Raw genomic sequence first — 14,400 nt, 5'->3', positions numbered from 1 at the left:
TTTATTGACACAACTAATGCTTACAGATTTATTAAAATTCAAAGGGTGATTTGTACCAGGCTAAGAGATCTGTAGAAAGCTACTTCTGTATCCTAGACAGCAGTATCTTTCTAGACTACTACAACTGACTTACTTATAAGTACCATATTTTCCAAGGTTTCCTTCATCAAATGTTCTGGAGAAACCCAAGTCTTACAACTTAAATATTCAATTTTTGCAGATTTAGTACTGATTTAGGGTTTCCCAAATAAAAAGAGGATCCAATCCAAATGTTTGTGGGAAGGATAGAAGAATATTTTTCTAGTCTTTTGAAACAAGGAACCTTGTCACCACCATCATTCCCAAAGCAGATGGCACTTGGAAGAATAAACAAAATTAAAGATGGCCTGATTTGATTTTGCAGCAGGTAGCAATGGTAATGCAGAAGCTATGCAAGAGCCAGATGTTACAGCATCTTCTTGACATTGGGATATGTTATGTTAGTTGACAAAGGGGAAAGGAACAAAATGCAAGAGAGAAAATTCACTGTACCATCTTATTGCAGCTGCAATAAGTGCAATACCACACTGAAATCTGCACCTCACCTTTCTGCTGGAGTTGAGTCAGTTGATTCTTTTAGAAGGCAAAATATTTGAAACCGATGACATCAGAATCTGAGCAGTTGTTTCAGTTTGCTGGATTTAGAGCCAAGCCATTTCATATGCATACATGTTCTTAAACCAGGACCAGAGTGCTTTACAGCATAGATGTGGTACTAATATGTTTGCGTACATATGATTTTTCTAATATGGCTTGCTAATTTTATTTTTGTTGTTATGTTTTATATAGTTTTTAATAGTTGCTAGCTGCCCTGAGTCATGTATTTGAGATGGGCAGCCATGTAAATTGAAACAATAAAAAATAAATAACTTTCCTGCTGTAATACTTTCCAATCATCTGGAATTCAAACATCCCTGTGTCTATTCAATACTTTTGCATTTTTTTGTGTAGAAGAATGCCATTTTCTTGCATGCTGTTCAGTGCTATTTTGAGCACTGAACCTTACTGTTGGTTTGTATGTGTGAAAAACTGAATTTAATTTTAAATGTGTTTGTATCATATTCTTTTTTTAATCAGCTGATGCCCCTCTAGGAAGATACTTATATAACTGAATTTCAGCTTTTCTTTTTTCCTAAAGCATATTTTACTCTTCCAGTCAACATTTTTTATAGTTGGCATGGCTGGAATTTCTTTTTCCATTTTAATTTTTCTTTCCTATAAGATGTATTTCTTTAGTCACTATGATCAGATGAAATGAGGCATCCTTAACCAATCCCTCTTCCCCTCCTGTCTGTGTTAGTATATATAGCATGAGTATTCCCTACACACACACAAACATCAGTGAAATAAACAAGGCTTTGGCCCAAAGAAAAGTAGCACATAGTTCAGAAATGTAGGTTAATGTCATCAAATGCACTGTGATGGGATTGTGTATGGGCTATCATCCTCCACAGACCTAGGTGGATTCTCTTCTCCCACACTAATTGATATTTAAAGTGGGGAAATCCTATTAACCAAAGGGGAGGAGATTACCAATGATCACTGAAGCCCTTTAAACTGCAGGTGTAATTCCAGCAAGGGTTGTGTTGGGGGGGTGGGGGAGCAATTTCATTTGTCCACAAAGTTTATCTTTAATGAGACGTTATGCAGAGGTTATTAGGAACAGATTGCTTTAATTGCACAATCACAGTGCATAATATATGCCACAATATGTGACTCAGAAAATCCACAAGCCTAGAAGAAATGACATACATTTGTTACAAGTTGTAAATGATCTGTAGCATAGTTTTTATTTTTATTTTTTTTCCACATTCACAAAAGGTATTTGCAAGAATTTGAGGGAACAAAGGAGGGCACGGTTGCCTGAATTACATTGTTTAACTCGTCTTGCTGAATCTGACAATCCATTATTGGAACAGCATTCACTAGTTGATCATCTAGCTCTGTCTTTCAGACCATAAATTTGGGCTAAGAACCTTTGCAAGTATTTCTGGAGGGTGCTGTCCCCCTCTTTTTGTGCATATGCTTCGTCATATGAATGAAAACCAGTAATACCTGGCAAGTATATGAATGTGAAAACTTCATGCTGTGCAAGTCTCTAGTGTCCTTTTTTAAATGCAAGAGTGCATCCAAAACTTTAATATTCTACCTTTATATTGGAATGGTATAATCTAGTCTACTACCTCATCCCCACATCATTATTCTGCATAGGTACTGTAGATTCAACCTACAGATAATATAATCATATCTTTGTATTCTGGTGCAGATAAAGTCCCTTATGTGAAAATAAAAATATCTTCGCATCAGCCATTTTCCTTCCATGTTTTTGGCTGTTAGGCTTTACTGCCTAAACAGGAGAGTTCTCAATTTGCATCCTAAAGGGACACAGTCCACTTCAGCCAAACAGGATTTTATATGTTATGTATATAGAACAGTTTAGTCGGAGGGACATTGATTTTTAAGACCTTTCATACAGATGTGCTTGGAAAGAAAAGCCATTTGTTTAGAACACAACATGATCTTGTCACACATAGTTAATTTCCTCCAGGGCCAAAGTTCTGCTGGCTTTCTGATAAGAGATTTTCTTTTCCTGAATTGTTTTCTGATAGATCATGGCCTAAAGTAATGCTTTCATTTTTACTTTCGTAATTCAGATTTGTAATTAACCTCTTTTATCTCTACTTCTTCCAAGGTTATGTCTTTCCTTCTATTTTCCCCCCATAGCTAACATTCCTTACTGAACCCAGTCTTTATCAAAGGCATTACTCCAGCTTTTTGTCTTGTTGAGAAATAGAAGCGGACATCTGAGTTAGTTGTGCTGACAGCAAAAACTAAAAAGGTTGCTGTGAGGCCAGTGGTTGAATCAAGCAAAAGCTGAGCAGGCAAAATTGCATGCTGCTGATACATTGTTTTCATTACTATCTGTGAAATTTCAACTGTTAAAATCTATGTGGAGTGCCTCGAGAACAGAGAAAAGAACAGGTTCCTTAATGCAACTCAGAAGGTCTGAGTCTGGCACCAGAGTTGCAAAAATGGAAGGGGGCAGACAGCGTCTGAGAGATGACTTTTGACAGGGACGTGCTAGAGGGTTTGTATCTTTTCCTCAAAATGTCGTTTTTCTTCCCCAGTTCCAGTCTGCATATTGATATATGAACATTTTATAAGGTGGAGGGAGGGCTGACAATTATGTATTAGTTGCATAATTAATAAATTGCATTGCAATAATGTAAAATTTTAGAAATATTTAACAAAGGCTCTGGCTGCAGAGTTGCCATAGAAACCCCATGCATTATCTGTTGCTAAGTGAGCAATTTTAGTTATATCTCACTGCATGTTCTCTGCAGTAAAACAAAACCACCACCATATTCCATTATGTACAAAGTACGCAACATTCTTTTTCTTCAGAAGCTAAATTCCATATATTAATTTGCATCCTTTATTTTTCTTCTGGTAATCATCAGTTGGGACAAAAAGTTATATAATGCACTTGAGTACTAATATCCAACTATCAGGATTTCTATCTAGCAAGCCTCTTCAAGTTCACCCATGTTTAATGTTTCACGAGGAATTGCCACACTTAAGCACATTTTCACAGTTGTAAGTGCTAGAAATTTTGACTCCAATCCTGCCCATTTGAATCCTTTTAATTTCCATTTTTAAATGGAAAATTTAAATGTGTTTGAGCTAATTCCTTCCAAAGTAATCTTTAAAATGTTTTATGAGGCTGGATTATATCAGGAAGCTCAAATTCCTAGCAGGTACGTCAGTGCCCCCCATGTCACAAAGGCACCACCAGAATAAGGTAGCTTAATCCTTACAACAAAAATAAGTCTGTCCTGTAGATAGCACATGGCTTCAGCTGTCCTAACAGCCAGGAACCACGCTGAGACAAGGAGTGGGTCTCTAGTGTTTTATTACTGCTACATAACAGAGAATCCTAACAAACTGAAGAAGCGTGGGAAAAACCCAGACATATAAACCCCAAAGACTAAGGCGGGCCCAATCTGTGTCTCTTTGAATGGCCACCTAATTCCTCAGTACTACGCATGCGCTTTACAGCCTGGATGGGAGCCCCCTGCTCGCCATCCTCACTCATGACAGCTTCAGCTCTATAAGCCTCAATTTTCTAGAGGCAGCCTTTTCTGGAGGAGATGGAAGAGGGGGTGATGGTGTGATGGTGGAAACAGGAGATATGACAATTAGAATGGCTGGAAAGGAAGAAGAGGAGGGGAAAAGAAAGAAATGATATTGCAGGTTTTAAAACTTCCCCACCCCTACTTTCCTGCTCCGGATCTAATAGCATTTCTGCTTTGACAACTGAGCCGTAGCCAAGCAGCACAGAGATCTAAATGTTGTATTTTATATTATGTTTGTCTGTAGCTGACGTTCCAGACATGGGAAGTTGTCAACGGAGTATTCCGCCCTCCCTGACAGCTGCATAATAAACTAGACTAAAAACAAATGAAGAAAGTGTTCCTTAGCTTGTAACAACTGCCTTGTTGCAATTCCCATAATCCCTAGCATTTTCTACCAGATAAGAAGCGTGAGAGATAATTCTCCAGACTTAACCACTGAAATACTTTAAGGGTGGCTACACAACTTCTTTCTCTCCTGTCTTTAAGCCACAGAGAATCTGGCCAAGAGGTAATATAACTGAAGTGGGAGGAACCAAGAGTTTGGATCACTTTTTTCATGGTGGGGCGGGGTAAGGAAGTATAACAGTCAATGTGGGAAAAAGCAAGCCAATTTTGTGCAGTTGGAAGGTTAAGGAGTGATATGTGAAATACTCGTATCTCTTGAAACTGCCCCAGTTTTTTTTAAAAAATGGATCCAGAATTTTCAACCCTCTCTACCCTGGAAAACCTCTGGACACTGAAAAAGGATTGCTTGTTTGTAGAGAAAAATGTATTATTTTAGTCATATTTTGAAATATCTTTATTTGCATATGCATTTGATACTTCATGATAGTACATTATTCATGTCCAGTGCTTGTAATTTTTTAACCAACTTATTTTATTTTATGTGTTTTAGTGCTGAAGGCCTTGGAGGTTTTTCCATGGGAGTATAAGAATATGTTTAATAAATAAACAAATCCATAAAGTTTTTTTTTCTTTTAGAAACTTTATTTTCTACATAGAACATTCTGAATTGATCTCGCTCTTAAATAATGGTTACTATTTATTTCTTGGGGGAAAAACTATATTTCTAATATTGGCCCAATTATATTTTGCAGGAGATGCACGACTGAGAGGTCAGATTGGGGTTCTTTCTGAGCGACGTGGTTCCTATCCATTCATAGATTTCCGTCTTCTTAACAGTAAGTTCAGCACGTATTGGAAATGCTTCCAGGAAGGAGGGAGTGTATTTAAATGTGTTTTTTTCTCCCAATTTATTAAATAGAAAATGCTTGCATGAATGTATAATGCTATTCTCTTTCAGGATAGGCAGTATTATGCAGAGTGCAGAAAAGGAACAAGAAATACTAAAAGAAAGAAATTAAGGAGATAACAAAAATATTAAAAAGGAAATATAGTTAAAACTAATTTATATCGGCCCCATTCACTATACCTGTCTTAATGTTTCTGTCCTTGCAGATCATCCTCGCTTCTACCAGTACATTACTTTATTTCTTTAAACTTTGGACCTCTCTTTTTAAGGGTCTCATCAACTCCATCCAACTATGACTTCCTGGTTCGTTCCCTTCCTCTCAAACTGTACTGCCTTGAACTCCTAAAGAAAAGGCAGAATGAAAATGTAGTCAGTGAATCAATAATAGGGAGAAACTGATGAAAATGTGGCTATGTGCAACTATACAAACTCATAATGGAAGGAACGTGTCCTGAGAATAGATTTGAGAGACGGAAATATTGTGGCATATGGGTTTTCTGGGAAACCATATAAAATTATCATGAGCAGTTGCTGGGCCTTATTAATAATAATACTACTTAAATGAAGGAGAAACAAGAGAAAATAGAGTTAAGGTGAAGAAAATATTTGACTATCACAAATAAAAAAAACCATATAGACATGACCATACATTTTTAATACTACAGCTCTCAAAGGTTTTCTGATGCATTGCTTATTACTTACCAGTTTCCCATATCTGTTTTCTACAACGCATCATTAAATAAAAATTCAGGACTATACCATCATAATCAGGCAAACTGTTCTATTCCTCTTAATTTGCACTTTTGGTTAACTGAGAAGCTACTGATCAGGCAGAATGGGTGTGGCTTTGTGTGAATCTTTTAAAAGATCAAGGCATTCAGTTGAATAGTAGTTCCACGTGTTCATGATTCATGTAATCATTGTATCTTAGGAAATATCCTTGAAAATGTTAGGTCATTTCCAAACGTCCTTATGGATCAAGTGGAAAGGTAATCCATATGACAAAAGACATCATGGAAAGAAACTCATTTCACTGCTATTTTTAGCTCTAATTTCTATTTTTCATACAAGTTTACATGATAGATAAGCAGAAACAAAATCATACGTACAACTATATATAAAACAATAGGTGGCAGATTAGTGTTTATAAGCAAATTAATTAATTGGGTGGTATTATACATTTAATATTTTTATTATAATCATTCAAGTAGTATTTTGTCTTGTTAAATATGTTGTGATCACACCAAGGCTAAGCTTTATTTCAAAATCCCATTGAAATCAACATCACTGAATGTGCTTAATTATAATTTTTTATGCCTATGTAAATAATAACTCAAAGCAACCCTTAGTGTGTGAAAAGCTTTACAATTCTTTTAACTCCAGTACAAGAATGTAGGCAGTCTTTTTCAGACGGAAAAACTTCTGGTGGGGGCTCTCACCAAAAGCTGCCACACCTATACTTGCCATGGTGGATGTAGTCAAAGGCAAAAGATGCATTTATCAGAAGGCAGACTGTTGAGATTATTCCTGCTGTCCCCTGTGGCCAACTAGGACACTCTCCACCATCCCATCTCACCTTTAGTCTTTTTATTGGGCAGGGGGGCACATTTTCAAAGAAGCACTGATCTGTAGCCATCCATTGTTTCTTTATTTTGTAGGGATGCCTTTGGGGCCTACTGTATGTAAGGTCTGGAGTCATTCTTGGAAACAGTTGAAACTAGAGACTGGTACTTCATTTTTGCAGAAGCCAGCTTCTCCTTTGGGGACTGTAAAAAAAGATTACCAGTAATGGAATGTGGATGGAAAGCTGTTGGGTACTAAAGGAGACAAATGTCCACGGGACTACTGGTGCCCACATATACCCAATTTCTGAATTGTGTCCTGTATTCTCTCAAAGTAAGAGTGTGATATGAGTAGGTTACCTGTTTGCTATGAGATGCACATTTCAGGCTTTAAACATCTCTGTATCAAACATTTACTTCATTTACTTTTCTTTTATTGGAAGCTAGCTTGGTTTGTCTTTCAAAAAGGATTTTCCTGGTAAGGCAGCAATAATTTAATTCTCTGATAAACTAAGCTGCTCATTGAGTCATTGAAGCAGATCCTTTCGGTGACTCATATGTGGTAATTAAAATTAGCTTTCATTATCATGTCATACGGCCTGTCAGTAACTGATACAACACATTGCTTGATTGCCTTAATTAGGAACAAGAGGAAATTCCATGCTGCACTATTGAAGTGGGATCAGTGAATCACAGCATAGTTTGTAGAAAATAGAATAGGCTTTTCATGTACTGTTCCTAACTGAAAACTGGTTATTAAGGATCAAAAGCTGAAACCAACAAAAGCAAAGATTTAGGAACAATATCAATGTACCTCTGCAATTGCTAGCCAAGAAAACAATGGGTCATAAAACTAACCTATCAAGAATTCTCACTCAAGGCACAAATGAGTAGATTCATATAATCAAATACTTTGGAATGTTTACACAAAGATCCAGCTCTCTTGAGTCATCCATAATGATGGGAAAGGTAGAAGGAATGAGAAGAAGAGGACAACCAGCAGTACTGTAATGGCAATGGGTGCATTATTGGGAGAGTTGAAAGGGCCAAGTTGGGGATAAATTATCATGGAGGAAGGTCTGTCTGTGTGGTTGCTAAGAGTCAACACAGACTTGACAATACATAATCAGTTAAGGAGTATACTGTACTCCACTATCAATATAACCTTTAAAAAAAGACCCTTACTATTATTTTACGTAGGTTATACAAAACTAAGAACTCCAATTCATCCAATCACTTATCCCAGGATCTGGTTTCTAGTTCTTTGATCATCCTTGTTGCCTTCCTCTGAACTATTTCAGTCTCTGAATTTTTTTTTTTTAAATATAACACCAACAACGGGACACAGTACTTGAAGGTGGGAGGTGGGGGAGTCTGATCAATGGAAAATCTAGTCAAACAATTGCTTCCTAATATTTAAACACAATGTTTCTGTTGATGCAGCCTAAAACTGAATTTATCTTTTTTGCAGCCACATCATAATGCTGACCCATATTCAGTTTGTAATCCACTATTTTTACAAGTATTACTACTAAGACAGGTATCGCCTATCCTAAATTTGTGCAGCTGATTCCTGTTTCTTAAGTGGAAAAAAAAAATCATTTGTCTATGATAAATGTCATACTGTTATTTTCAGCCCATTTCTCTAACCTATTAAGATCTTTTTGATTTTTATTTCTGTGTTCTAGGGTATTAGCTGTCCAACAAATTTTATGCCATCTGCGAATTTAATATATGTCCTCTATGTCTCATTATCCAAGCCATTAGAACAGAACCTTGAAGTACCTAACTTCATACCTCACTCCAGTTTGATGAGGAACTATTAATCAATGTTATTTACGTATGATTTTTGAGGTAGACCCTTAACTTTGATTTAATGAAGTAGGCAGAAGCACACTCAAATACACAGCCATTTTGCTTCTAGTGGTTAAGGCAACGGGCTAGAAACCAGGAGAATGAGAGTTCTAGTCCTGCCTTAGGCACGAAAGCCGGCTGGGTGACCTTGGGCCAGTCCCTCTCTCTCAGCCCAACCCACCTCACAGGGCTGTTGTTGTGGGGAAAATAGGAGGAAGGAGTAATAGATATGCTCCCCACCTATTATTTCATATAAAAATAATAAAGGTGGGATAGAAAATAAATAAAATAAATAAATATTCATTTCTTACAATAGATCACATGCTACCTATTAGCTTTTTACCAGCATGTACACAACCTAAAAGTTCTCCACTGAATAGAATGCTGAATCATTTGCTAAACGTTCTATTTATTCCCATGCATGCTTTACTTATGTCATAGCCCACTCCTGTCACATTCCACAACCATGCAATTCCCTATTTGCGTAAAGGATTCCATAACCCAAGCCCGTTCGCTTTATCATACACCTTCACTAAATCAACACACACAACAAACTTTCTCACATTCACACACTTCTCAATGGCCTGCTATTTTGGTTTGCATACTACCTGCCTGACAAAAAAACTATACTGCCCTTCTCAATTTTTTGGTCATTGTTATCTCTCATACCCTTCCAATCAGAATTCTGCCAAACAACTTCCTAGACACATTAACAATCTCCCCTGTAGTTTTGCATACACCCTTGCTACCTTTCCCTTTATACAAGGCAATAATAACAGCATTCTATCAGTTGTCAGGCACAGATGCAGCCTTTATGTAAACATTAAACAGGGTGGAGAGCCACTTCATAAGCAAACTATACCCATATTTTAGAATTTCTCCAGTCAATCATCCACACTTACACTTCCCATTTCCAACATTCTTATAGCATCTTGGCTTCCTTTTAATCATTTTTTCTGGATACTAACTTTTACAGTATTTATTTTAGTCCCACTGTTTGATGTACCGCTATCATACCCATGAAAATCTCTAAAATAATCATTCCAGCATTCCCTCACTTTCTTCAGTTTGATCTCAAATAATTTCATCAGTTTTATTCTTAATTCCATTTACTCTGTTGTAGGTTCCTTGTTTAGCCTTCTTTATCTACTTCCAAAACATTTTTTTAAATTTTCTATAAGAATTTTATTAGATTTAAAGCAAAGATAAAAACTATAAAAAAGAAAAAACCTACAAAAAGAAAAAAGAAAAAAAGAATTTTAAGGATTACATGAAGAAGTGACTTCTGACTTGTAATAGCAAGAATATACAGCAATTTCCATAATCAATCCCTTGCTCTATAAATCATTCCATTAGCACATTATAAAAATTACTAAATACAATTGCTCCTTCCCCTTTTATTAAAAGGAAAAGAAATATACTCCTAATCAACTCCCCCCACTAAAAAACATTTAATTAATTATTTACTTCCTACCACTATTCTGTACATTTCTGTCCACTATGATAAAGATCAAACTAAAAAACAGGTAAATTGTCTGCTCTTATAATATAATAATTATAATAATTATAATACTGCGATTATAACAATCTTTATTCTATTAAACCTAAAACCAGCATTTATTGTTTATACCTTATTAATCTTAATCCAAATCATTAACAAAGAGTATGAAGGCAAACAAGCCTTAAAAACAATACAGATGAACATTCTTAAACCCTTACCCCACTTCAAAATATACCAAAGCATTCACATATCTCCACATAACACTTGTTGTTGTTTATTCGTTTAGTCGCTTCCAACTCTTCGTGACTTCATGGACCAGCCCACGCCTCAGCTTCCTGTTGGTAACACATAACACACAACACATTTTTCATAAAAAAATCAAACAGCCCAACTGCCGCCCTTAAAAACTCCAACTTCTTAGCAGAAAACCTCCCATAGGAAAACAAAACCTCTTCCTTCCCATAACTTTCCATCAGAAAAACAGTTCCATTTATGATTTGCAATTCAAACTGTCCCTTTAATTCCTTCAGTTCCACAATCTGGTCGTTGTCAGCAAAAGCCTTGATCTTGCTGTCAGTAGAAACATTTCTATCATTGTTGAGCTCCTTAACCTCTTCCATGACATTCCCAGCCAGATGACACATTTTAAAGCTGATGTTTTCACCGATGTCCCAAACAGCTTGCATAATATCTTGACAGGAATAAAAAAGAATCTGTTTAAAACTCTGTTTAAGCTCACAACAGAACTCTGAGAAAGTCTGCTTGAAATGCTCTGTTTCAGGCAGTAGATTATGGCCCCCCCAAATACTTGACTAGCGAAAATAGGAGTTAATGGAAAATTTCCGAAAGATGTTGACACAAGTGAAAGTATGCTAACGGGCAGCTCCCAGGGAAAATGGCAACAGAAAGCTGAAGATTCAAAACAGCAGATTCAACATGTAGGAAAATATTAAATTCTTCAAATTCAGTACAGAAATAATAGCAGGAAGACAATTATTTATTCTCAATCCTCCTAAGTATTTGGATGGGAAACAAGCCAAAACTTAAAAAAAAAATTAAAAATGAATCCCAAAAATAACTATAAGCACCAAGACAGAACGCTTCTCCTTGCTGTAGAAAGCCTCTTTTAGGGTACATAAACTTAAAAAATATATAAATTGAGTGATTTAGAAATGTGGTGGCCGATCTTAGTGTCCCTTTAAGGCTACAACGCAGCTTGGAATGATGACATCCCAGCCTCTCAACATTTATTACCAGTTTAGCGCAGATGCTGTTTGCGATCCTCTGGCTGCAAGGCACCATTCTGGAGGACAGATGGGATGATTCTGAGCAATTTCTATCCATGAAAACACTCCAGGGCTTCAGGGAAAACCTTCCTGAGCCCACAAAAAACTGCTGTGTTGTCAGTTCTGCCCACAGAGCCCACGAGCACAGCTGTTCAGATCATCATAGTCCCACCAGAAGTCCAAAACATTTTTTTTTAATTTCCATCAAAATTGCTCTGCATTTTCTCTGTTTTAAAAATTCCTTGCTCACTTTGATGACATTTTTCAAGAAATTGTTCAATATTATTCTCTCACTCTCAGTTTTGCGGCAGTTATTCTCTTATGTGCATTTTTTCTCATCCATGGTCCTTTTCACTTCATCATTCACCAGCCATCCTCTTTCATGCTTCCTATTGGAATAATTCCACACACATCTGTTATTCTTTTTAACTTAATTTTTTTCATTCCATTCCAAGCCCATATCATCAAATACTCTTTCATTTAAGACTTATACTTTTCTCTTCCTGCAGTTGTTCTATTTTCAGTTGTCCCCCTCCCCTTTCTTTTCCTTTTCTTCCACGTGCATATTTTCTCCAATATCCACTCTTGACACTACTGAATAATGGTCTGTCCTACATTCAAAATGGCACCCTAATTATTTCTGACTGTTATCATAAACAAATAAATTGATAAATTACCACTATAATCTAGATGATTCCAGTTCATGTTTTCTGACAAACATTTTAGCCCTTTCATTTGCAATTAAACTTACAAATTTCTAAGCATTTTTTATTTTTTTTAATTTTTTATCCCATTTTTAATCGCATTTATATTTTTATAAATAACTCAAGGTGGGGAACATACCTCTTATTCTGTTGTAAACTGCCCAGAGTCCCACCTCAGTGGGGAGATGGGCAGTGATAAATATTGGATAAATAAATAATAAATAAATAAATAAATAAAATAAAATATTCCTTCTTCCTCCCATTTCCCCTGGCAACAACAACCCTGTGACTTGGGTTGGGCTGAGAGAGAATGACTGGCCCAAATCACCCAGCTCGCTTTCATGCATTTTTTTTATCCCACAAGTTCAAGCAGACTTCTTTAGATATATTAGATCCTTCATCTTTCTATAGTTTCATAAACATACAACATATTTTTTTTAAAATTTCATTCATTAATTCATGTTCTCTATTGTAGACTCCTCTTACTTTCTGAGTCAAAAACTTCCAAATCCTTTAGTTGTCCCTAAATGGGCCCGTAGTTATTGACCTTTGCTGCCCATTATAGCCTTGATCAATTGAGGCTTATTAAATGTTTTTAATAAGAAAAAGAAAGGCATCTGCTTTAGTTGTACGCATGCCACATGCAGCTTTTCCTGCTAATTGTAAGGACTGGACCACTCTGTTTTGGCACATTTTGGCCAGTTTGCCACAAGTGTGACCAAAGCTCAGTTTTACTGCAGTTATGCTTATGCTGTTCTCTAGAAGCTAGGTTCTCTCATCTAAGTGTACCATTCAAGCCATCAGTCTTTTGCCCACATCTCCACCATAGCTCAACTTAGAGATACATGCAGTGATCTACCAAAAAAAACCCAAACTCCCACTCAGGATACATTAATGCCAGCAATAAAGTAAAATAAATCATATTCATGTTCCAGCTTTCCAACACTCTGAATCCTAATTTGCCTAAGTTAATGCATCTGTATGAAACTGCTGGGAGACCTTATCCATTGATTTGGGGTGAGGTGTCATGAATACGCTGATGATCCACTGCAGGCTGAGTTGAAGATGCTGTAGAAGTCCTGAACTGGTGTTTGAAGGCTGTTAAGGACTGGATGGGGTCGTGGGAAAAATAGGTTCACATTATCCCTATAAAGATAGAACTGCTGTTTGACTGTAAACATCTGAATTATTCAGTAACATTAATTCCAGTAGTTACTTGATGGGGTTATACTCCCCCTAAAAGTGGTCCATGACTTGGGGGATCCTCTTAGACTCATAGCTTCTTTTTCATCAGCAGGTAGAAGCCATGGCTGGGGGGACAAACCTAGCCCTTATCACCAACTTGTTGGACAATTGTAATTCCACACGTGGTTTCTTTTAAAGATGAGCTACAGCTGGTACAGAATGTAGCAGCCAGACTGTTAGTGGAACAATCTCACTACAGCAGAGTAACACTGATTTTAAGACCACTGCACTGGCTGCCAGTAGGTTTCCAGGCCAATTCAGAGTGCTGATAAAGCCATATACACTTTGGTATAAGATTGGGATGGGTTACAAATACTGGAAAAGGAGGGAGGGAGGAAAGATGCTTTTGCTGGTGTTTTGGATTCAACAATGTAAGGATAAGATGAAATAGGATGAAAAAATACATAGCTATAGAATTCTGCTTGGAGAAACAGTCCTCCATTTTCCAAATTCTCACCAGCATTTTAAACTGTTGAAATCATTACCAAAAATTAATTTGAATGTTGACTTTATTTCAATAAACCATATCAATCTGTTGAAGCATTTTTAATAAATCATACCCACCTGTTAAGGTATTTTTATTCACTTCAATTATGTTCCTGCATTAGAAGTATAGCTTTTCTTACTTAGAAACCCTTTATATTATTTGATATTATTTCCACAAGGATCTAATTAGTCACTTGATCATTTTCCACAATTTCTAAAACTGAAATAGATACTTTAAACCAAGAGATTGGTTATTTCATTTGTTACCTGACCTTCTGTTCCAAGGAAAAGGGTGTTGTGATGATAACATTGAGGACATTTTCCAACTGCCATAA

General features: G+C 36.4%; 1 protein-coding gene across 2 annotated transcripts in view; it reads left to right on the top strand.

Moving 5' to 3' along the window:
• Nucleotides 1-14,400, top strand: part of PDE7B (phosphodiesterase 7B) — a 172,420-nt gene that overhangs the window by 113,363 nt on the left and 44,657 nt on the right. For both annotated transcript variants that reach the window (XM_063309606.1, XM_063309597.1), the window contains one exon: nt 5,273-5,356. In XM_063309606.1, coding sequence (XP_063165676.1) covers nt 5,273-5,356 — 84 coding nt within the window. The remainder of the gene's footprint in view (nt 1-5,272; nt 5,357-14,400) is intronic.

This window comes from Candoia aspera, chromosome 1 (genome assembly GCF_035149785.1).
Source record: "Candoia aspera isolate rCanAsp1 chromosome 1, rCanAsp1.hap2, whole genome shotgun sequence".
Lineage (NCBI taxonomy): Eukaryota > Metazoa > Chordata > Lepidosauria > Squamata > Boidae > Candoia > Candoia aspera.
This window is presented reverse-complemented; position numbering and strand designations above follow the sequence as displayed.